Raw genomic sequence first — 24,475 nt, forward strand, 5'->3', positions numbered from 1 at the left:
CTTGGTAGTGCGAGTGTTATGTTGGTAGATACTTGGTAGATGATCAAAAGTAATTGCCGGCTCATAAATGAAGCATTGCTGTCTTTTAAAATTTCGTGCATTGGGGAACATAATCAAAAGAATAAATATTGTATACATTCAGGCGTTATTAAGGCAGTACATATTCTGTTGAGAGATCCATCCTTGAGCGTATGATGATTTGCGCGGGTCAAAGTCATCATTAATACACCTACAGTAGTTACTCTCACGCTGGATGAAAAATTTTCCATTACACCTAAAATTATGCTATCCGCGTAGCAAAATCATCGCTTTCACTGTGTTCAGTGTTTGTTACGAGTTTGTTTGGTTTGCTTAAGTAATTATCGCTGCTCAATGTGCGACATCTGATGTATTCTCTTCCAAACAGTAACATACCTAGTGCCAGTGCCAGCTCGACGCCCACCATCCCAACGACCGTACCTACCATTTCCAACTTCCACGACTACAACACCGGCTTCTCGAACCGCTCCCAGCACTACCAGAACTTTATGAACTCGGTCAACAGCAGTAGCACGAGCAGCGGTGCCACGACCAACACGACCATGTCCGCTGCCGGCACCGGTGAGTTGTGGAATCAGCTGAGCGATTGTAGGCCAACCTATCACCCTTTTTCGCGCGCCAACTCTACCCAATCGATATGTTTTCGCTTACCTGCTTGTTTTCCGTCCTTTTTTTTTGTTGTTTCCGTTGCATTGCAGCAGCTCCTACCGATCTGTCGATGAAGCGACCGATACTGGCCCACAAGCTGAACAGTGCGGAAATCACAGCCGTCAAGCAGCTCGTCACCGGCTACCGGGAATCGGCCGCCTTCCTGATGCGAAGTGCCGACGAGCTGGAGAACTTACTGCTTCAGCAGCAGTAAGCACCGAATGGAACTGTCAGTGTTTTATTTTATGCCTCCCACACATTTGTATGTATATTGTGAGCAAAAAAAAAGGCGAACAAATTTGTAAAAATTAATCAGAGCCAGCTAGCGCTAGCGGAAACTTTTTAAGGAATTTCAGGAAAATTAATGTCGAAAAAAAGAGAAACCAACACAACACATCACACACAACAAGAGTGTTCAATTCCGGCATTAAGCGACATGATCCAAAGCAAAAAGAAAAGAGTATGAGGGAAACAGTTAATTACACAAAATACACAGGGTGATAAACAATAGAAGAAGTAAAGCTACCAAACCAGATAGGAAGCAGAAAGTCTTGAACAGGAAAGTATGCAAAATTACAAAAGGACAAGTGCAAAGTATAGGCTAAACCATAGCTCGGAATGAAAGGAATCAGAGTTGAGCGAGGAACATAAAACAGAATCAAACAATGATACAGCTAGGAGAAGAAGATAACAAGAGCAGAAAAAAAGTGTGTATAAATGTATGAACAAGGTATCGCAAGCAGGGCACGTAATCTCGTGCTACTTCTTGCTTAGTTGAGTTTAAAGACAGCCATAAAGCGTTTTTTTTGTAACTCCATTGTGTTTATTTACACTTGACGACTAATTATTGTACAACACCCATTACACTCTACCCACTCTGTATCGTTTCCTTTTACCTCTTGCCGTTCTAACGTGTGTCGTATTGGTATGGAGACGGACGGAAAGCTTCAAAATCGGTGGAATAAACTCATTATTGGAAGATACAAAGAATAATAACAAGCAAACTCCATGGAGTGAAATTTTCTGTTTGTTATTGATCCGAACAATATACGTTGGATTGAAGGTATCCTTAAATGGGAAAACAATCGAACAAAAACTGAAAGAAAATGAAAAGGTTTGTTTCTAGAATAAAATTCCGCCTCATCCCACACACTGCTTCTGTCGATCACTTGCCTGTGTTTGATATTAAAATATCTATCGTTCTGGCCAAATTTACCAGACTAGTACAGTACAGACCTGCAGTACGTCACATGCTATGGATGGATGACTCTCAGGGCTTTTTACTACCACCAAGACTCTTCGCCAAGGAGATGGGCTAGCTTGTCTACTCTTCAACCTAGCGCTATAGAGGGCCATCCGCGACTCGGAGTTGGAAACTACGTGGTCCATCTTCCTATATTCTTCATAAGTTAATCCAGATCTTGGTATACGCTGATGACATAGACATCATTGGTTTACGGCTCTCCTACGTAGCGGCCATGGACTTTACCCAAAACTGACGAAACCCTCTAAGCCGTGTTCGAAAGGACAAGGATTTTTGGTTCCGTATGTGTGAAAGGATAATGTTGGAGTCGCTGCTTTGACGAGCTCTGCGAGCTGTACGGATAGATGTCGTACGGTGGATTAGACTCGCCAGGCTCCGGTGGGATGGTCTTTTCATGAGAATGACACCGGACGACCCAGCTCGTAAAGCCTTTTTAGGTTGTCCACATGGACAGAGTAGGCCCAAAATGTCCAAATTGAGATGAAGTGATGGCTTTGATGTGTCCGACAGAAAGCCTGGGATAATGGATTGGCTGACGAAGGAGCTCGATCGTGAGCGATTTATAGGACTCCCGCAGCAGGCCGAGACCGCGAAGCGAATTGAACCATCCATCTCTTATAACAAGAACAACGAGATCTCGCATAGAACATCCAGTGTTCTACTACAAATTTATTACAGCCATTAACATGATTTAGAAAAAAAATCCCCCGACTACACCTTCATCAAACTTCTTACTCACTGATTTCGTAAAAAAAATAAATGCCACCAACCTAATCCGACTTACGCCAAACAGACCAACTTCTCGTTCTGAAGATAAGCCAACTGATTGCGGAGTGAACGGATCTGCAACTGCGCATCGTCGAAGCTGGCCGACAGCACCTTTATCTGGGTGTGCATCTCGCGCAATGCCTGCTCGCGGTTCCCGATGGTAAACGATGCTTCCGCACGGCACTGAGCCAACTCACTTTCAAGCTGACTGTACTTCTTCTGCGCCACTTCTCGTTCCCTCTCCACACGCTGATTGGCCCGCTCTACGATCTTTGCACTCTCGGTCCGCAACTCGTCCAGCTCGCGTTGCCAACGGAGTGCCTCCTCCTCCGCCAGATGCTTTTCCTTCACGACTCCACTCAACCGCTCCTGCACCTGCTCCAGCTCTGTTTGGGCTTGCTGTAGCGCTTGCTTCACTTCGCCGTCTTTTGCGACATGGACTTGCTGTAGACGCTCCTCCAGCACCTTCACCTGCCGTAACGACCGCTCCAGCTCGGCAAACAACGTTTCATTCGATTGTTTAAGCTTTTCGGAGTTGGCTTGTTCGTCTTCCAACATACGCGGGTAGGGCGTAAGGTGGCGTAGTTTGTCCTGGAACTTGCGCTTAATCTGCTCGATTTCAAAGTTGATCTGCTTCTCCACGCGCCGATTCGTCACCTGCAGCTTGCCCATCTGCAGACGTTGCTCCTCAACCTGCTGCTGGGCGGCCAGATACCGTGCACGGTACTCATCCAGCTGGTTGGCTTGCTCACGTATCAGCACCCGGAACTCATCCTGCTCGTCCAGCAACTCGGTACAGCGCTTCTTCAGCACTTCACGCTCAGTGTCTTCGGGTGACGGATCGTCCGGACCGGCCTGAACTTTGGCAAGCCGCTCGCAAAGATGTCGACATTCCGTGGTCTTCTTGGTGTACTCTGTCAGTAGCATCGCGTACTGCTTCTGGGCTTCCGCGTCTTTCGAACATACTAAGGGACACGAATCGCGCCTTGAAGGTGTGCCATCTCGCATGCAAACCGTCGGTCGCTCCGCACCTCCAGCGGTTTGCTGACACGCAGCAGGGGAAGATTTCGTGCAGGACGCCGGCACCGTACACTCTGTCGCTCCCATCGGGCCCAACTCCTTCTGGATGGAGTGTAACGCCTTTTCCATCTCTTCCAAGTTCTGTCCCAGCGTTTCCGTGTTGGTGCGATAAAACTCCAACCGATGCATCAGATCCGTCTCGCAGAACCGTGGCGTTATCGGTGCAACGGGTTTCGGATGTCGATCCAGTATCGTATCATTGTCACGGCACACTTTGTGCACATCCGCCGACAACCGATCGAGCCGGCTCTGTAATATCTCGATGACACGGTCACGATTCATCAGCTCCTTCTCGAACCGTTCCACCATCTTCGGGTCGATACAATCGCTCGTGCCAACGGCTTGTTCGTCCGAGCTGAGCGCTGACAGGGTAGAATCCAACGAAAAGCGCTTCTCTTCTCCCACCGGCACCGAACCTATCGTCCACGGATTGGCACAGTACTCATCCAGCTGGTCCGGGCAGAGTGGTATCGATTGCCACTGGTTACCTTCCTTCCGCATTTCGGCTATTACGTCCATCAGCAGCTTTTGCTGCAGTTCGGCCTCCTTCTTCAGCCGATTGCGCAGAAAAGCGAGCTCCTCACGATCGCAGTCCGCCTTCGGTTTCATCGCTTCCTTTTCACGGATCTTCCGCTTCAGCTCCACCATAAAGTTGTTCTGACGGTCCAGCTTTTGCTTCAACTTGGCCACACGTTTCGATTGCTGTATGGCGTCAACCGATCGCTGCTCATCGGTTGGCGGTGGGCTGAGCTCCGGCTCATCACTGGGAACGGTTGGCATTTGGCCGATTATCGATGCCAGCAGATCGGTCGCATGTTGTTGAGCGAACGAAGTGGTTGAAGCATGCGCACTCATCGTCAGTTTTTGTTGATCCAATCAGCGAATTTAGAAGCCTTCAACAAGCAAAACTAGCCAAATGTTTTGTTCCTCAAACCGTTCGATGTGCGAAAAAAAACCGTCTTGATCAGCTTGTGTGACTAAACAGGACTACTAGATGGAATAGTAAAGAAACACCTAACATACCGGAACGGCAAGATAAAACGGATGACTTGATCGGATACAACTCAGCTCATCTAAACAGGCCAACCATTGACGTGAATGTTATTTCATTTTATTGAGACTACGGACATTTCGCTTAGTTTTCTTTACTATCTTTGCTGTCGTTTGTCGGCGTTCCGACGTGATATACAAAATATTAACCAGCATACAGGAATTTATGCTTCGAAACGGACGTAGCGAGGGAAAGGCTTTTCCAATCCTCTGAATGGTGAACGGTTTACCTCCTTGTTTTCTTGTTTTTGCGATTGTTCGGTTTGGTTTTGTTTTCTTACATGCTGCCTTACGCTATAATTATCTACATCATCCATTTGTTCGCTAAGGTTTTACCACATTGTGGGGTTAGTGTGTGTGTGTGCTTTTAGTTTCTTAATCAATTTATTCTACTCGTTTATGTATACTGCTGCTAACTTCCGCACACTCCTTTCTATTGGGTTTATCGATTTATCAACACACACACACACACTGGGCTGTTAGGCGGCAAGCTTTTAGCTACCGTTCCGCCAAAGGGAAACCAGAGAACCAAACACATCTTCCCGCTCTGGCACGAAACACGTAAACATAAGTCACGAAACGCAGTCCCCCATCGGGAGACGATCGGGTCGGCATAAAATGCATAAACTGTGTGTTATAGCGTGGAGCTGCACTGTGGTTGCAGCTGCGAAGAGAAAAATATGCTTGTTTGTAACAATAATTGCGAGTGCTGTGTGCTTCGAGATCAAAATTCGCCCAACACCCCCATACTTCCTCCGACGAGGAAACCCCGACCCGTACCGGTGCGAATGTGTAAATCGATCTCTTGCTGGTAAACATTCGGTATCACGTTTTGGTTCACGGTGCCTTAGGATATCTAGTACTGCGCTTTACCAAGCATACGTTGCTGATGTTACTACTAAACGGTTCAACTAAATCTAAAGCTTGTTAAGTAATCGCTGTATTGCACTCGTTCATCCCTTGATCACACGCGTGCGTACTGGTACGTACGCACGAAATACACACATACTGGCAAACACACACACGCATAATACAGATGAAAATCATTCGAAATGGCTTGCTTACGGATGTAATGCTGTGTAACTGCATCAGGAAAACGCACAGTGGTGTGCACTTGTCTTTTCTGGTTCTTTTTTTGTGGGTCGGAAAATTCCAACAAACGGAAGGCTTCATCCACATGAACACATGCCTCTAACATTCCTGCGAGATCAACCTTGGCAAATCTTCTCAACACAATGACACACAACACACATATTGTATAGTAGAACGTTACAGGCTAATGTACAAATTTCCTAACCAGACCTATAACCGGTCCTAAACTAACTGGATAACGCATTGTAAATAGACTTAAGTTATAAAAAAAGATCTTACTCCATTAATGTAATCACACGCTTGCAACCCCAAAAATCCAATAAAAAAAAACGGAAGCGATTTGATATTTTACATTCACTGAGATTACGGAAGAAAACACCGTTACATTACAGATAGGAAAATGAAAAGCATTGGTCTATTGGTCTTAATTCAAACGCCTGTACCCTTTGGCGTTACTGCGCGCAAGAACAGATAGATTTTGAAACACGTAACACGTTTCCATCACTTAACAGATCAACAGAATCATCGAGACGATCATTATCATAGTGTGAGTAAAGGGTTTTGTGCTACAAAACAGATTTGTAATTTGACTAACTGTTACGCGGCTAAGTTCGATACGTAACACAAACAAGCTTATCGCTTATCCCTTTCGTATCGTAACATAACGTATATTCCTTAAGAAAGGAAATGATGTACTAATACCTGATGATGGACGTTACAATGCACGCTCAATCCAATCGATTTTGCTAGTTGTGAGTTTGCAAAGCAAAACAAAACAAACGAAATCTAACAATGAATTCGGCTAAATGATGCGCAAAAGGTCCCTGTGCGCGCGTTTGGCTCACGCTAATTGAGTGTTATCAGATTTCTATTTCTGCGTTTCGATCTTCTAGATTTACTGTCGATCGCGGTTCGGTGCAAGCGGTTGCAACGGAACCTGTTCGTGGTGCACTTCGATAAATGGTTGCCGTTCCGCCAGCGGTCCGACCACATCCGCCGGTTCGCCTCGATGCAGGTGTTGCTGTTGCTGCGGTGGTTGCTGCTGCTGCTGCTGCTGATTATAATAATGTAGAGGATGTTGCCGTGGCGAGGCGTGACAGACGCTTCCACCACCAGGTGAACTACGGCGTCGATGATGACCACTGCCTGCCGCACGCGAATGGGACGGATAGGTGCCATCGGACGTGCGCCCCATAACGATCAGTGCAGACGCAAGCGCTAGCGTGATCTGTGACTTTTGCTTACCGGGCAGCCGCACGAAGACCGTCCCGACGGCCGCATAATTGTCCGCCGTTGGCTCTAATGCGATGGGACCTATATCCTGTTGATGATATTGCTGCTGCTGCTGCTGCTGATGGTGATGGTGGTGATGGTGGTGATGATGGTGACCGAGCACATTGGTGGCATTACTACCGGCACTGCCGGTGGAATGTTTGGAAGATCGGCCACGCCTGCGATGCGGTGCCGGTGTGATGGTACCCTCCGATGGACCCTCCAGTGAAAGATTCACCCGACCGAAGGGCCGTTTGGCCATGTGCAGCATCTCGACCACGTGACGTCTACGGGCCCGGCGCATATCCGCCGCCTGTTTCGCTTTCCACGCCAGCACGCAGATGGCGAGAAACAGGAAAAAGCACGAGAAAAACACGGAGAAAAACACAAACAGATGGATGTGGAGCTGATCCTGGCGGAAAAACACGAGCCCATAGCTGGCGGTCGAACCGGGCCGTGCCCGTAGCGCAATGTAAAATTTGGTCTGCCCCAGTGCGTGTACCGTGTGGGGCAGCGTCACGACCAGCCTGTTCTTTAGGCCAAACACTCTAAGCAGCGATTTACACATGTGCAGCGTTTGGTAGGTGATTAGATCGTGCGCATGGCGATCGATTACGTAGAAATCGTCGTTGAGGAGACCCCCGCAGATGGGGGAATTTTTCTCGCCAGTTAGCGGTTGGGTGGATGGATCCGACGGTTGGATGTTGAGTGGGTATAGGTCCTCGACCGGTACTGATTCGGACCAAACTGAGCTTATTGTGATACGACGGTGAAACCAAAGATACCTATTGTCTAGCATAATGTCATGGTGACCCGTCGTAACGTTATTCTGCACAATGAACGACTCGTCCGTAGGACTCATGTAGAAGTCGAGCTCACCCTGCGTCACGTCCACTATAAAACGGATGTCGACGTTCATGTAGCGTGGTTGAATGACGAAAAACACCGTCTGGCCCGGTTTTAGAGGTTGTGGTTTGATTTTACATTCATCTGTAAAAATAAAACAATTAAAGAGTTGAATGAATAATTTTATTCAATGACTGACTCTGAATTTATATTCTGGTGATGTGCAATTCCTCAAAATTTATAAATCCACAAAAATTCAGAAAGCCTCAAAGAAAAACAAAAAAAATCATGAATCCCTATATACGTTATTCATGAATTATAAACTATGCCGGTGTACGCAATCGAATGCAAGCAATACTTGGGTTATTTCATCAGCACATACATTCTTGCATCAGAAGCTAAAAACATAAAAAGTAAAATGATGATTTTTTTTGCGACTCATGAATCTTTGATTATTTATGAATCTTTTAAAAATTAATTTATTTGAAGGATTAATTACTTCCGTGGATTTGACTATGTGTTAAGTACTATTGAACGAATTGAATGACTCCTCGCTCAAGATTCATATGACTGACTCTCCACTGCAGATTCATGTGAATGATTCTCTACTGCTGATTCATATACATGACTCTTCGTTAAAGATTTATATGAATGACTCTCCACTAAAGATTCATATGAATGATTCTTCGCAAAAGATTCACTAACACTAACACGCCGATCACTTACCGATCGTTTTGGCATCGAAGCACATGCGCGACTCGACCGTGATGTGCTTGTAGCACTGATGTCCATTGTTCGGATGACCCGAGTAGGAGTCCCGACATTTGGTACACTGCAACGACCAGCAGTTGAACGCGTGGTTCTTTCCCTTCGACGAGCATGTGTTGTCACTCTCGGTATTATTGCCACAGTTACATTTCTCGCCCGTCATCGGATCACACATGTCGCCATGCCCGTTGCACTCACACGGTGAACACGCCTTTCCCGGCGTGGCCGATTTGCGGAAGTACCCCGGCACACAAGTCTCGCACTGGTCACCGTCGGTATAGTTCCCACACCCGAGACAGATTGCGTCCCCGGTCGGGCCCTCCGTCACCAACTGTTTCAACTCCTGCCGGGACATGTTCCGCATCGTCGCTTCCTGATCCCGTGCAATGCAAAGATCCGTCTGGCCGTTACAGTACTGCACGCACGGTACACACGATCCACTGTTGCGTGGATCGCCGACATAAAACGGTAAACATTTGTCACACTGCGGGCCCATTGTGTTGTTATGGCACTGGCCGCAACGATCCAGCTGATCCGCACCGGAACAGTTCGAGTGTCCATTGCACTGACACTGGATGCTACAGTTCGCACCAACGTAACCAAAATCACACCGGCATACATCCGGCTCCGTACAAGCGCCACGTACGCAACCTTGGCTGCACACTGGCATACACATGCCTCCACCACCGAGACTCGACGAGTTGTACCCCGGGGCACAGACGCACTCGTATCCGTGCAGGTGATCGACACAGTGCTGAGACTTGGCGTTGCAATTATGGTGCCCATTAACGCACTCGTTCTCCGGCGGGCACTTGAAGTAGTTCCAGCCGAACGGTTCAGTGGCATTGGCAGGTGTTTTGCTGCGCGTTTGATAGATTGCCGCACAGGTGGATCCCGCCGGATGGTTGGCCGGCCCATCAACCGAACCCTCCGTACAAACGCCGTCACCATCCGTACCATTCTTGGAGCACCATCCACAGTAAGCATGACGAAGACAGTTCGAGCACTGGGTAAAGCTCGCACACGGTTCCGGACAGTGCTGTGGATCGTTCGGACGCACCACCAATCCACAGATGCCACCGGAACAGTACAACGGTTGGAACGTCGGTGAAATACACTCATTCAACTGCGTCGACCAGAGACACTCCGACGGCCGGCTGGAATGTTTAACACACTGTTTGCAATTCTTAAACGCGCTGCAAGGCAACGGACAGATTACGAGCCGTGTATCATTTTTTGCTTCCGCCTCTTCCGCCGCAGTCATTTCCCGGCACCGGTACCGCAGACCGCCCTGCTCCTGCTCCCAACTGCAACCAGGCAGGGCGGAACAGCTTGCACAATCGTCCACCGTACAACCTCGCCCCGGTAGCCCCGGGCACTCGTCCTGAGTGATCAGCGCAGTATGATTGCCGGTACATCCATTGTTGGCACCACAGTCTGCCGATCGTTCGATACAGCTAACCATCGGGTGACACTCCGGGCACCACTTGCAGGGTGACTCGGTCTCCGCATGCCACGGGTAGCTAGCCAAACACGTCGTACATGTTTTGAACGACGCACAAGCCCTCCGACCAATCCACTCGCCATCACAAGAAGTCCCACTGTTGAACGAGATCGTGCCATTGTACCCTTCGCAGGCGTGATACGATCCTCCAGCCGAGTAACAATGTGAAGGCGCTTCTCCCGGGATGCCTTTAACCGAACAGTAGCTACAGCCAGAATATTGACGGCACTGATACTTCGAACTGCTCCACAGATCGCACATGTCCTCCGGCATATCGATGCGCGTTACCCGACAGTGATTACTACCATCCCATCCAGCTACGACGTAGATAGAACCACTCTCCGGATCTTGGGTCATCGCTTGCGCGTACGTATACCCGTAGCGGCCACCCACCTTCTGCGCATCCTTCGCCAACCGGATCCACTGATTGCACCGATACACGTACGCAACCATCATCTCATCAGCGGCCAGCGAAACTGTACCGTTTCCGACTGCGCGTCCACCAAACACCAGCATGTAGTGTTCGGTAGCGACTGCCGAATGGAGATATCGTGCCGATGGCACATAATCTACACCGTGGTAGATAAACGATGGTAACTCCGTCCAACGGCGCGTAGTAATGCTAAATGCGTATAGCTGTTTGGATACAACCGATTCACTGCAATTCTGCAGCTTGCGCACACCACCGTACACGTAGACGGCCGAACTCGTTGCATGGTAGACGGCCGTGTGGCCATAAATGCCACCCGGAGATGATCCGTGAGTCGCTACCATCGTCCAGCTAGCCGTAACGAGATTAAACAACCAAACGGAACCTTGCAAACCACGGCCGATGGTGTAACCTCCGATCAGCAGCAGTAACTCTTCGCGACCCACAGCCGTCAATGTGTGACCGGCCAGGGCCGGTGGACGGGTTTCGTTTTGTGGCACCACCAAACTCCACCGCTGCGTCTGCAAACCAAACTGCCACAGATCATCCAGTGTGCCGTTGCGCGAAAGACCACCGTACACGTAGATTGCCTGTCGGCTGCCGATGATTTCCGCGGCATGGTAGTAACGACCCTGCGGCATACGATCCTCCGGGCTGGAATCAACGGTCACCTGGAAAGGAAACGACTTGGAATACACTTTCTATCGCAAACGAACATCCACGAAACTTACCTGCATCCAGGTGTTGTTCTTTGTGTCAAATTGGCGTATATCGTTCAGAGGTCCGTGCGAGAGCGAGTAGCCACCAAACATCCACAACGAACCGCGACGATCCGCCACTAGCGAATGACCGAACCGTGGCAACGTTTTTCGCAGATGCTCGAAACTATCCGATACCAGGTACGAGTTAAACAGTTCCGTAAACACCACCCAGGACGGGTTAACCGGAATCGAACAATCGTCCCCTCCGTACCCGGGGGCACATATACACCGGCCGTACGCATTGTCACAGGTGCCCCGTTTGTGCTCCTCATTACAGTCTGACGGACATATTCGCATCATGCAGCGTGGCCCAGTAAAACCTTTCGGACAAACACAACGTCCATCGTCCGAGCAAAGGTGCGGACGTTGGCAACTGGCTGCGGCACAGCTTAACACCGAGTAGATCGCGTTGAATCCCTGCTCAGCGGACGGTCCCTTCTTGAAATGGACCGTCAAATGTCCCGAGCGGGCTTCCGCTATCCAAGATCCGCGATCCTCCTTGCAGAACACCGCGATCAGTTGCTTCTGTTGGGCGACACCCGTCAGATCGGGTAGTCCGTCATACACGTACACTGCATTTTCGCCGCACGTCACATTCATCTGATCTTTCTCAATCTCAATTTGTATGATCGCGTTACGAAGCTCGGTAGATACGGTACCCACAGCTCCACCACTCCCGCCTCCTCCTGCTCGTCCCTGTGGACTTACGATCCAAAGACATTCGCGTGTCTCCTGTCCACTCCAACTGGACCGGTACGACTGAAACGAACCGAGTCCTTGCGTGCCAACCTGCGTCAGTACACCCCGAGAGGCACACTGGTGATAGCACTGGCCGCCATCTTTTGGATCGCCGTAAAAGTTACGATTACACACCTCGCACCGTAGCCCCTCGGTGTAGTCCTGGCAGTAACATTCACCTGTCTTCGCATCGCAAATTCCAAGCGCCACATTACCGTGACCATTGCAATCACATCGCTGGCAGCCTGCTTCGGTCGTAGCGTTGCCGAAGCTGCCCGGACTGCAACGCTCGCAAAATTCGCCCTCCGTCCAGTTCAAACACTGATCACACCGTCCAACGCCCTGCAGACACGTGGAGTGATTATTGCACGCACAGTTCACACTGCAATCCACCCCGGTCCAGCCAAGATCGCAAACACACCGGAAATCGGGAGCACCGGAACAATGTCCATGGACGCAGGTTTCGTAACACGTCTGCCGGCAGTAGCGCACCCCATCGCCAAAGAATCCTTTCCGGCATTTGCAGCTATATGAACCGTGCGTATTGCTACACTCCGCTTGTTCATGACAGTCGTGCAGCCGCAGCTCGCACTCATCCACATCGGGACATTGCGCATATGCCCAGCTCGTTCGGATCGGTTCCTCCGTCACGTTCGCCGTTCCCAGCAGCAAAAGGCTTCCCTTGCCACACAATCCCTGCGTCGATCGATTAAAGTCACCCTGCATGCACACACCGTTGATCGGATTGTCCGTATCGTAGCACCAACCGCAGCTAAGCGACCTCAGACAAAACGAACAATTCTGATAGCTCGCGCATGATTTACACTGCTGCACCATTGGCACACTCGTGCCGTCCTGTTCTATTACCGGTGGTGCAGTGATCGGAAGTGTCTGATCGAGCCACTCGCGGCACATACCGAACTGATACTCGCTAGTGTACACCGAGAAGGAAAAGCACTGACTGGTGGCTTCACACCACACGCACCGACCACGATCGTTCAAACAAGCGGAACAATCCGTCCGCAGGTAGCAAGGAATTGGGCATTGGTCCAGCGTTCGTACCGCCACTTCCGAGCGTCCTCGCCTCGCGCAGGTTGCATCTTCCGTCCACCATTCGCACTGATTCCCGGAGTGACCGATGCATTGCTCACAGGAGACAAAGTTCGAACAGTTCGAACAGTGTGCCGGTTGGATGGTTAGATAGCGCCAGTTCGCACCACGGCGACACGCTTCCGATTCGCTCACTTTACGCGATAAGCAAGCGTTGCTTAACTCACACCAGCCGCAGAACGAGTCCGAAAGACACTCGAGACAGTTACCGTATGATCCGCAAGCCGTTCCGTTCGAGTACGGTTCTAGAAATTCGAATGTAAACGCTTGCAGTACTCCATCGTAGACGTGTTTCAGACTCATTTTACTCAAATCTGGATGGTGTCCATGGTGGTGGTGATGATGTCCAGAACCGCTATAATATCCGCCCACACGACTATTTCTCTGAGCCTGGAAGTCCACCAATATGTTCGCACGATCCGCCCATTTTACCATCCCGCAGACGCTTTCGTTCGCGGATATGTTTGTAGACACCATCGTTTCCATAACTAGACTATTGAGCGACGTGTTGTACGGCGACGCATCTCCTTTACGGTTTGGCTGCGTTGATACCTGAACGGTGCGAAGTATTGCATCGGCATGACTAACACACGCCTGAAGCAACGCCATCGATTGGTCCGTCATGGGTGGAAATCGAATAAAGCCAAGCAGTCGGGCCACGACCTGCCCACCAAGTTGCTGTTCCGTCGGTGTGTTTGTTGGAGGCGATGTAAAGTCTGCCATGGTGGCGTTCACGATCATTACCGCATCCGGCATGGATATGTTCATTGGATGAAGATACTTCAGAAACGTCAACCCCGGACGCTTATCCTGCGAAGTACATTCGTTCGGTTTCGTAACTTCCGTGCCTTTCGTACCCCACCATCCAGGCTTCTGGGAAGGTGTATCTTCTCCACAAACTCCATAATTATCGTCCTTGTGGTGGCAGCGAGCATTCTGAACACACCAGGTGCACCGATCCAGTCCGAGTTTGTGCGCAATCGATTGCATGTGCTGCAAGGGTTTTCCCGCTTTGCGACTAGCTTCTCCATCTTCGTCCAGCGTTGATGTACCGTGCACCAGACACGAATGACAATCGCCCAACACAGAGCATATTCCTTTGCAGCGCGTCGTTTGCAGATTAGTCGTACAGTTGGCTCCAATCGTGCGTCCATAGCACACACTATCGGCCGAACACCACCCACACTCTAAGTCAGCCAAACATTCATTGAACGATGTATGCCGTGGGCATGCCGCTTCCGGTGCAAACGTCACATCGTCGTGCACCACCAGCATGAGAGGTAGCGCGTAGGCGAGCAGATCGCCATTCACATTCCCATGGTAACCGCCAACGACGAGCAGTGTGTTGCCTTTCCGCACAGCAGCCGCATGTGCAAATACACCTTGTTTCTTTGGATACCGATATTTACTGCTCGGTCCCGGTCCAAGCACCTCCGGATTAATCCAGCTGTGACATCCCAGATGATACAGATACATCTGATTGTCGTAGCAAATTTCCTCCTTGTTGTGCTTGTGCGAGTAACCACCGAAAACGATCAGATAGTTGCCGATAATGTTCGTCGTGTGAAAAGCTCGTTCGCGAGGCGCATATCCATCGTGCAGCGCCGTGCGAGGGTATTGCAACTCTGCCCAGTGTTTGTGGTCAAGCTGAAAAGCAAACATGCGATCGGAGAGGCGCGAAAAACGGGCCACATTTGCTAGTAACCCACCGTACACGATGAGTGAGTTGGTTGACCGCTGGTACGAAGTAGTATGAGCAACCATACGCACATCAAGTGACTTCCCGCCACGCGGTACCACTTCCTCCCAACGGTCTGCATTCGGCGCGTCCGGGATGAGCTTTATCCGGAACAGTTTCGACGAGAACTCGCCGTCCTCAATTGCACCGCCAAACACGTACAGATATTCCCCGGCAACCGTTAGCGTGTGGCGTGTGAGTGCCGGTGGTCGTATTTCCGATTCCGTCGCACGCTCGAACCAAGTTCCACCGTTATGCGATACATTGTACAACCACAAATCGTTTGTCAACTCGCTGTTTGTTCCAAGCTTCCCTCCGAAGATTACGAATCCATCATCGACGGCAGATGCCGCATGTCCATAGCGTCCGGCCGGACGTGTTCCGTTGGAAAGTCCTTCGCCATACCCAATACCGGTTCGATTGTCCGATAATGTGTATATGACATTGCTCAAGAAATTTGGTTCCCGAGACAATCTTTCCGATTCCTCCTCCAGAAACTGTGTCCTACGGAGATACTTTTCTTCCTCGGAAGACGGTTCGGTATAGTTTTGATCGACGCGAATTCCCCACTCATCCTCCCAGTGGTTTCTGTCGAACCGGAAGACATACAGACTGTCGAACACTTCGTTTAGGTTGTATCCTCCAAAGACGTACAGCGCATCAGATGGTTCATAGTAAACAGCTGTATGTGCCGCCCGTGGCGGTAATCCATTTTTTGAGTTGGAAATCCAGTGCCACTCCTTTGGAGCAGGTTTGGAACGATGGAGACCACACGCTTGTCCTATGTAGTCCTGCAATGGAACAAAGGTAGGTTATAGTTTTTCCTTCCATTTCGTAGTAAATTTAGCACTAGCCTTTGAGCATTCACAGCGATCACTCGAACAGGTCCCCCGACTAACTGTCGCTCCGCAGCGATCGGGACACGCATCTAAACTACAATCTGGTCCGATCCATCCCCGATCACAAACGCACACATGGTCGACGCATCGACCATTACCAGTGCAGTTGTTCGGACAGTTCGTAACAGAAAACTCCGCCCGAAAGCCATCCATCACATAGTTGGTGTCGCTGTACAGCAAAATCAGCATCTGGCGGGTACAGAAATTATGCTGTTAAACTACACAATTGTCACATGATTGATCGCGGAAGCTACACTTACACTGCCGGAGCTAGCGATCACGTGCTGTGGTTCCGTATTGCCACTGAAGCTACCCAATAATGGTGACCGGAACGAGTCACCATCGTAGATGAAGATGTAATCGTACGAACACTCGGTGCCCATGCTACGAAATTTGAGCGTTATAAATTGACTATCATTTTGCGCCCTTATCAACCATTCGCAGTGAGAATCCTGGAAAGTAAAAAAAAAAAACACAAAGCGTGCCATTCTATTAGTTCTTAATTAAGCGAGATTTAATTAGTTTGCATTACCTGTGTATAATTAAACCCAGCAGGGCCATCGCTAATTTCACCATACGGTTGCGTGAAGATACGTCGTGTTTTATCGCACGATTGCCTTGTTTGCGTTTTGGCCAGCGTTAATCCGACCTGCACGTACGGTAGTACCAGCTGCAGCAACACCAACCAGACCAGCGTGTGCATTTTCCACCTAATCCGGTACGGAGCCATCGTTGTGCCGCCATCTATTCGACACTTTTTTCCGCCGTTGCTAGCACCACCGAGCGCCTGCTTAGACTGTTGTTCGTGCGACGCTGAGACGAAGAGGCGGCAACGTTGTCTACTGTGTGTGCAGGTGGTTTGCGACGACAATAATTGGTTCATCTCCATCAGATGGTATTGTCGTCGTGACTAATTACGGTCTAACCCACCCAACCCGTTTGCCCTCTGCAGCATCCGGGATGACTTCACATGGGATGCTTTCTTTGCCTTTGCGTGTTGTTGCGCTTTTTGCTCACACAAATTATTAATTCCATAAACGAATGTTGCTACCTCGTAGCAGTTGCTCGGCCTACGTGGAGCCACCTTGCATTTAGTATCGCTTCTCCAGTCTGCTGCGTTTCATTATGAGGATTTGCTTATAATTTTTGCTTTCTACAATGCATACATGATTCATTGACGCTACAAGCATCAGGAAGACCTAATATACTGTGCCCGTTTGCAGTCGGTGGGACATTTAGGAGCAGCAGCAAATATACATTCCGTTGCAGGCACTGATGCATCAGCACACATTGGTAGTGTTCATGTCGGAGGGAGGATAATATTGTTGATAAGTTGCTAGCACCCAGAGTAGTAATAGTGGTTGTTGTTTTGCATTAGGGTAACATCAAACCGAATGCCTCCTTCCTTTCTGCGTCAAGGCTAGAATTCTTATCAAAGTTCCTGGTAACTATTGGAGCTTGAGCTGGAAGCTGGACGTAAATAAACTCCCACTTATGCCACAGAATATGCACGCATCAGAATGCGACACAATTTTTCACCTACAGCAACATCACATCCTGTGTACCTTCGTGACTTGCCCACCTCCGGCAGGGATATTACATACAAGCACACGAACAACACTAGCTTACTTTTCTGCACTGATATGTACACGGGTTTAGTTCCGATTTGAACGCACCGTAGCGTCCATTTAATGATTGGTTTTGCTCAAGAAAACACCATTTCTGCAAGACACCAAATCTACAACAACCACCCTCCGTGTGGGAGAGGAACCTTTTCTTTCGAGGGGTGGCAGTGATGCTGTCAAATAAGAAACAAACCATGCTGAAGCACTAGCTACACTGAAGACATGAGCGGGTGTATTTGTGCCTTGAGAAAATATAAGCTGAGCTTAGCTTAGTTAACTAAATTATACATTTCACACCACAGCAATATTTAGGTCATTTTACACCATTTAATACAAACTTTAATTCGATACTTTCTGTTGTTTTATTGCAATTGCACCATTGAATGAAAAACAGTCACATGTAGACGCTGCTTCATCACACACCGGATCGATTTTCATCTGTCAGGCAGATTTGATGCCTACACAGGCGTGTGTGTACCGTGCTTAATAATTTTAATGTTTGTTGCGATAAGTGTGTGCGATAAGAACCTTCCCTAGCAGGAACCAATTTACTGAAAGACTTTGAACACAGTTTAATCAGTTGTAATAAAAAATCACTCCACGTTGGAAAATGTGTACTTCCTGTGGCAGCCGAGCTTGCAACGGAACCAATTCAATCTACAGCTGCTAAAGCACCCGGACGGTTTTATTACGGACAGGCACAGAAGCTGCTCGGTGTGATTTTATCCCCTTTTTGGGGGATTGAAGAGTGTAAAGTGATGCCATCTGGTAATAATTAGAAAAGCATTGTAACATTTGCACCTGATTAACCTACGACAGAGCTCGCGAATTGCGTACAGTTCATCTCATCCCGTCATAGGATGAATGTTGAACTGCGCGATTTCGAGATAAGTGATTCCGAAACCGAGCTGCTCATTGAACCGGCCACAACGCGTGCCAATCGACTAAACGGCCGTACGTTTCGCAATCGTCGCCAAGAATCGTTCAAGCTGGGGTCCTTCCTGAAGAAGCTGTGCTGGTAAGTAACGATAAAAGGTCCCGAGCTGCAGATAAAAAGGATTCAAAATGCGTGAATATGAGAATGATTTACCGCATTGACACAATCGCCATGATTGAATGTGACCCAAAATGTGGGCAAATTGTTCAAATTTATTGCCTTTTGTGTTGTGTTGTATTTTTTTGTGCAAAGTTTTTTTTCCTTCATCAGATGGTGCGTCACCAAAAGCAAAAAAAGGAACAAAATCAAAACATTCATGTAAACAACACCGTCCCTTTCTTCAACTGTCAAAGCACGCGTGCGATTGTGTGCGTGCAATCAACAGCGCTCACCCACACTGTTGCGCATCGCGAAAAAAGCAAAACAGTCAACAAAAAGAGACAGTTGTTCTTTCAATGGGAAGAAACGTCATCTCCACAAGTATCTCGCAGGGTTATGACTGATTGCGTTTTGGCAGAAAATTTATCGCCAAAAGAACTACACTGTTGTGCCTCCGTCGTATGGTTCGCTAGTAACGTGTTGCGTGATAAAATCTTACATCCCCGTAACGGTCGTGGTTCGCATTCCCAATCCTGCTTACGACACCCGTGGGTATTAAGAAACGGCCACCAAAATTCATGAGCTACAGGTAATCCGTGACGCGATGGAGGACGCCCCACCGCACCACATTCCATCCGCACCGGTCACGAAGGAAACGATTCCGCTCATCGAGAAGGCACCCAAAACGCGCTGGTTCAGGTAATCATCCGTAGCACGATCACCATCTTGATGTCCTCACCAGCAAACGGGACTATCGGTACGGGCAGAGAACCAACCAAAGAGGTGGCTCTTATCAGCGTTGAATAGACGGAAGAAGACCACGGGCAGCATTATTTAGGCCACTCAAGTGTGAAGCACGATGAGTCATCGGGCGTAATGTAATGCCGAAGTGGAAAGTGAACCATTCGAAGCGATTGTTTACCGCAAATGCGTTGCACAATGGGTAAAGAAAGGCGGAAATGAAATAGTTCCAAGCAGTTGCTATTACTTTATATGACCTCATATAATATGTATAACTCAAAATTACTTACACATTATCCGCACTGTGTTTTGTGGAGTGAATGAAGAAAAAAAACACGTTCAAGGACTATTCCCATCACTGATGTACACTTGCCCTTTTACTGTTTATCGATTTGTTACGCCGTCACCTTTAATTACGTTTTTCACTTATAGCTGCTGGTGCTGGGCATGGCGAAAATGGTGTGCCTCGAAGGAACTGAAACCCCGCACGATCTACATCGGGCGGCCACTCACGGAAAAGTTTCCACCGAACGAGATCCGCAACCAGAAGTACAACATTTTCACCTTTCTGCCGCTAGTGCTGTTCGAGCAGTTCCGCTTCTTTCTAAATCTGTACTTCCTCATCATGGCCGTCAGCCAGTTCATACCGGAAATTCGTATCGGGTACCTTTACACCTACTGGGGTCCACTCGGGTTTGTGCTGGCTGTGACGATATGTCGTGAGGCGGTCGATGATCTTCGGCGACACAAACGCGACCGAGAGGTAAACTCGCAGAAGTACAAACGGTTTGCCAGCGCCGATAAACCACCGGAATCTGTCTCGTCTTCGAAACTCCGTGTCGGTGACATCATTATGGTGGAAAAGGATGAACGAGTACCGGCGGATTTGATACTTCTGCGTACAAGCGATAAAAGTGGAGCCGTGTTTGTGCGTACCGACATGTTGGATGGGGAGACGGACTGGAAGCTGAGACTGGCAGTTCCGGCAACTCAGAAACTTGCCTCCCATGGTGAACTGCTCACGGTGAATGCATCGCTGTACGTTGAGAAACCACAGCGGGACATACACACGTTCATCGGAACTTATTCAAAGGTAAATTTTGGAGGAAAAGTTAATCCTATTCTGGAGGCATCAGACGTTAGCATAATTGTTTCTCTTCTTTATAGCTCGGTGGAACGGAAGATGAAGGGTTGAATGTGGAAAACACACTCTGGGCAAATACGGTCGTCGCATCCGGCACGGCAGTTGGTATCGTAATCTACACTGGGAGTGAAACGCGCAGCGTCATGAACAATTCGCAACCCCGCTCGAAAGTGGGTCTGCTCGATCTGGAAATTAATAATCTCACAAAGGTCCTGTTCTGTGCCGTCATCGGGCTGTCGTTCGCCATGATGTGTCTGAAGGGATTCAACGGGCCCTGGTATCGCTATATGTTCCGGTTCGTGCTGCTGTTTTCCTACATCATCCCGATCAGCTTGCGTGTGAACCTCGACATGGGCAAAGCGTTCTACTCGTGGCAAATTCAAAATGACGATGAAATCAAGGGTACGGTGGTGCGTTCCACTACTATCCCGGAAGAGCTGGGGCGCATGTCGTATCTGCTTACGGATAAAACTGGCACCCTAACGCAGAACGAGATGATCTTTAAGAAAATCCACGTCGGTACGGCTGCGTACGGGCGGGACACTTTCCCGATGGTGTCGGCTGCCATACAGTCCGTGTATGGGACACTTACGACACCGGCCGATGCATCACCAGACGATCACGGTGCCGAGTATCAACCGCGACTACGCAAACCGGACGGATGGCGTATTTGGGAGTCAGTTAAAGCTCTCGCACTCTGTCACAACGTTACGCCCGTGTACGAAAGTAGCAGCAGTAACGGTGGAAGTAGCTCTCTGTCTTCCACCTCCGGCACGGAACGACGACAATCACCTTCCCGGTCAATTTCCGTAGAAAGCCAAGCCGGTGAACCATCGGCCGGCAAGACGACTACAACGGAGAAAACGTACCAAGCATCCAGCCCGGATGAGATCGCACTGGTAAAGTGGACGGAATCGATCGGATTGACGCTGGTGCAGCGGGACCTGAACACGATGACGCTACAGATACGCGACGCTACGCGCGAAAGTAATGGGGCGCGTGGTTCAAACATGAACGAGAACGCTTCCATCAACACGACCGTTACGAACCTATCGGTGAATTCCAAAACCGACCTCAATTCCCCGTCGAGTGGTGGTAGTGTGACGTCACTGAATTCGATCATTGCCGCCGGTGCTCCCGGGTTGATGAAGTACCAAATACTGCAAACGTTCCCGTTCACGAGCGAAAACAAGCGCATGGGAATTATAGTGCGCGAGCTAAATGGTGGCGAGATCACCTTCTATCTGAAAGGTGCCGATGTCGTTATGTCCGGCATTGTGCAGTACAATGATTGGCTGGCGGAGGAAAGTGGCAATATGGCACGCGAGGGTCTCCGAACGCTCGTAGTAGCAAAAAAGGTATTGTCGGAGGAACATTACAATGATTTCGTGATGCGTTACAATGCGGCTAAGGTGAGCGTTACCGATCGCGTTACAAAGGTGGCCGCCGTTATCGAGAGTCTCGAGCGTGAGATGGAACTCCTCTGCCTGACCGGTGTCGAGGATCGGTTGCAGGAACGGGTACGACCAACGCTCGAGCTGCTGCGTAACGCGGGCATTAAGATTTGGATGTTGACCGGCGATAAGCTCGAGACGGCCACCTGTATTGCAAAGTCGTCGCATCTTGTCGGGCGCAATCAAAGCATACACGTGCTGAAGAGTGTGCTCACACGCACGGACGCCCATCTGGAGCTGAACCAGTTCCGGCGGAAGCAGGACTGTGCGCTGGTTGTGTCCGGTGAGAGCCTTGAGGTGTGCCTGCAGTACTATCAGCCCGAGTTTATGGAGCTAGCGACGGCCTGCCCGGCGGTCGTGTGCTGTCGATGCAGTCCCACGCAAAAGGCACAGGTCGTATCGCTGATTCAAAAGTACTCGAAAAAGCGCACGTGTGCCGTTGGTGATGGTGGCAATGATGTGAGCATGATCCAGCAAGCAGATGCGGGTATTGGGATTGAGGGACGTGAAGGCAAACAAGCGTCACTGGCGGGAGATTTTAGTATACCGCAGTTTTCGCACATTGCCCGGCTGCTGATCGTGCACGGTCGGCGTTCGTACAAGCGTTCCGCTGCCCTTTCGCAGTTCGTCATCCATCGAGGGTTGATCATATCGACCATGCAGGCCGTCTTTTCGGCCGTGTTCTATCTGTCTTCGGTGGCGCTTTATCAGGGGTTTCTGATGGTCGGGTACGCGACACTGTACACAATGTTTCCGGTGTTTTCACTCGTGCTCGATCAGGACATTAGCGCGAACATTGCGATCACGTATCCCGAGCTTTATAAGGAGCTGTCCAAGGGTCGCAGCTTAAGCTACAAAACGTTCTTCATGTGGGTGTTGATCAGTATCTATCAAGGTAAGGGCACTCTGCAAAGATTGTGGTACGTAGTGGCGAATTTTTAATGATGCATCTTTACGCACTTACAGGCGGTGTGATCATGTACGGTGCGCTGATTTTGTTTGAGGACGAGTTCATTCATATCGTAGCAATCAGTTTTTCGGCCCTCATTCTTACGGAGCTGATAATGGTTGCATTAACCATTCGTACGTGGCACAAGTGAGTGTTTTCATGCGTTTGCTAGTGATAAGATAATTCTATGCTGGTTCGCTCTCTTCCAGATTGATGGTTATAGCGGAACTGTTCAGTCTAGTGCTGTACATCGTCTCTCTTGCCGTGCTGCACGAATACTTCGGTAAGCATTAGCCGGTCTCCGTCGTTTACGTCATGTCATTCATACATTTGTTTGCTCGCGCTTTCACTTTCAGACTGGGAGTTTATCTGGTCGTGGGATTTCCTGTGGAAAGTGCTGGTCATCACACTCGTCTCCTGTCTTCCGCTGTACATTCTAAAATTCCTGCGCAAAAAGTTCTCACCACCATCGTATTCGAAGCTCTCCTAAGCGTACGGCTTTGTCTGTTGTTTTATTTATTTATTCCTAACATTCAACGCAAACAGTGCGCTCGTTTCGGTGTTGCGCACGGCAGTGCTGACCATTATTTACCTTTATAAGCGCATTAATTAATCAAGCTATTAGTTTTTACCGTACCCGCGCGGTTCCTTTTTAGCTTCAAAGTATTAGCTTTGATGTACGTTGTAAGCTGGGAACACATTTACTGGCGATACTTGTATTCCTTTCCCCTTTTTTTAATACAAATTATACCAATATGCTGCTCCATTGTATCGATATATACTTTGATCGTGATATTTTCTTGTAAACTTCTAATCATAATTCACTCACCCATACACCCGAATGGAGAAAAACCGTGAGTGAGAAACAGTGCAGTGAGTGTATAGCCGAGCGAGAATTATTTAACCCGGAACAGCAGCGGTTGGTACATAACTGAAACATAACTTGTTACAAACAGTGTCTAAACGAATATCAATGCCTTCGGCAGTCGAACGCAGTACAGTTCGCGATGAACAATTTTTAAGATGGTAATCAATGCAAATTTAAGCGTTCATTTTTACTAAAGTGGTAAAAACTTTAAAAGATAAAAATACAATTATACACGCACACACATCCACATGCAAAACAAAGCAAAACAACAACAACAAACAGCATTAAAACAAACTAAACGTTAAAGAAAAACAAACAAGGAGATGTTTTCTGTTGAAGAAAACCAAACAAGGAGAAACCATTGAACCAATATTATCCAACCAAGAGCATAAACAGTGGTGAATTTCACACCCTCTTGGTACATATGGAGAAGAAATAAAACGGATCACGCGTAAATGGACTAAATGAATTAATAAATTTCACAATTTAATAACAATTCGTTATTTTATAGGCGGTTTGTGCAATGTTCCGAAATAAAATTTAAATTTTCTCATTTAAAAATTTTACTAAGAAAACGGTAACCGCCACACAGTTCGTTCAGTCACTCGTTTATTTTTGTGTAAAAAAAAGCCTGCCTTTAAGTGGAATATT

The 24,475-nt window shown here is 48.6% G+C and overlaps 4 protein-coding genes across 4 annotated transcripts in view; 2 read left to right on the plus strand and 2 right to left on the minus strand.

The window, feature by feature from the left end:
- The window catches only part of LOC128711792 (nucleolar protein 4), a 49,782-nt gene extending 48,881 nt beyond the window's left edge, over window positions 1-901 (plus strand). The window contains exons 11-12 of the mRNA XM_053806679.1: window positions 407-600; window positions 738-901. Coding sequence (XP_053662654.1) covers window positions 407-600; window positions 738-901 — 358 coding nt within the window. The remainder of the gene's footprint in view (window positions 1-406; window positions 601-737) is intronic.
- A 1,830-nt stretch (window positions 902-2,731) lies between these two features.
- On the minus strand, window positions 2,732-4,654 carry LOC128714322 (uncharacterized). The gene has a single exon (XM_053809197.1). It carries the CDS (start codon window positions 4,652-4,654, stop codon window positions 2,732-2,734), a length of 1,923 nt encoding a protein of 640 aa, XP_053665172.1.
- Window positions 4,655-6,836: 2,182 nt separating this feature from the next.
- LOC128711519 (multiple epidermal growth factor-like domains protein 8) lies at window positions 6,837-16,896 on the minus strand. Its single transcript, XM_053806399.1, has 6 exons — window positions 16,540-16,896; window positions 16,268-16,459; window positions 15,963-16,196; window positions 11,493-15,899; window positions 8,786-11,432; window positions 6,837-8,203 (listed from the first exon to the last, which is right to left on the minus strand). The coding sequence occupies exons 1-6, from the start codon at window positions 16,894-16,896 to the stop codon at window positions 6,837-6,839; spliced, it is 9,204 nt and encodes a 3,067-aa protein (XP_053662374.1).
- Window positions 16,897-19,272: 2,376 nt separating this feature from the next.
- Window positions 19,273-23,446, plus strand: LOC128711154 (probable phospholipid-transporting ATPase IIB). Its single transcript, XM_053806019.1, has 7 exons — window positions 19,273-19,367; window positions 19,842-20,502; window positions 20,577-21,544; window positions 21,692-22,902; window positions 22,974-23,103; window positions 23,166-23,239; window positions 23,313-23,446. Exons 1-7 carry the CDS (start codon window positions 19,273-19,275, stop codon window positions 23,444-23,446), a joined length of 3,273 nt encoding a protein of 1,090 aa, XP_053661994.1.
- Window positions 23,447-24,475: the final 1,029 nt, after the last annotated feature.

The sequence above is a fragment of the Anopheles marshallii genome, chromosome 3, assembly GCF_943734725.1.
Source record: "Anopheles marshallii chromosome 3, idAnoMarsDA_429_01, whole genome shotgun sequence".
Lineage (NCBI taxonomy): Eukaryota > Metazoa > Arthropoda > Insecta > Diptera > Culicidae > Anopheles > Anopheles marshallii.

Excerpts from the sequence above, each read along its gene's own strand:
- LOC128714322 (XM_053809197.1), bottom strand. The coding sequence starts at position 4,654 with ATGAGTGCGCATGCTTCAACCACTTCGTTCGCTCAACAACATGCGACC.
- LOC128711519 (XM_053806399.1), bottom strand. The coding sequence starts at position 16,896 with ATGGAGATGAACCAATTATTGTCGTCGCAAACCACCTGCACACACAGT. Across the intron at positions 16,197-16,267 it reads TGATCGCTAGCTCCGGCAGT|ATGCTGATTTTGCTGTACAG; the intron begins GTAAGTGTAGCT and ends TGTACCCGCCAG. Across the intron at positions 15,900-15,962 it reads ATCGCTGTGAATGCTCAAAG|GACTACATAGGACAAGCGTG; the intron begins GCTAGTGCTAAA and ends GTTCCATTGCAG.
- LOC128711154 (XM_053806019.1), top strand. The coding sequence starts at position 19,273 with ATGGAGGACGCCCCACCGCACCACATTCCATCCGCACCGGTCACGAAG. Across the intron at positions 21,545-21,691 it reads GACGCTACGCGCGAAAGTAA|CGGGTTGATGAAGTACCAAA; the intron begins TGGGGCGCGTGG and ends CGCCGGTGCTCC. Across the intron at positions 23,104-23,165 it reads ACCATTCGTACGTGGCACAA|ATTGATGGTTATAGCGGAAC; the intron begins GTGAGTGTTTTC and ends GCTCTCTTCCAG.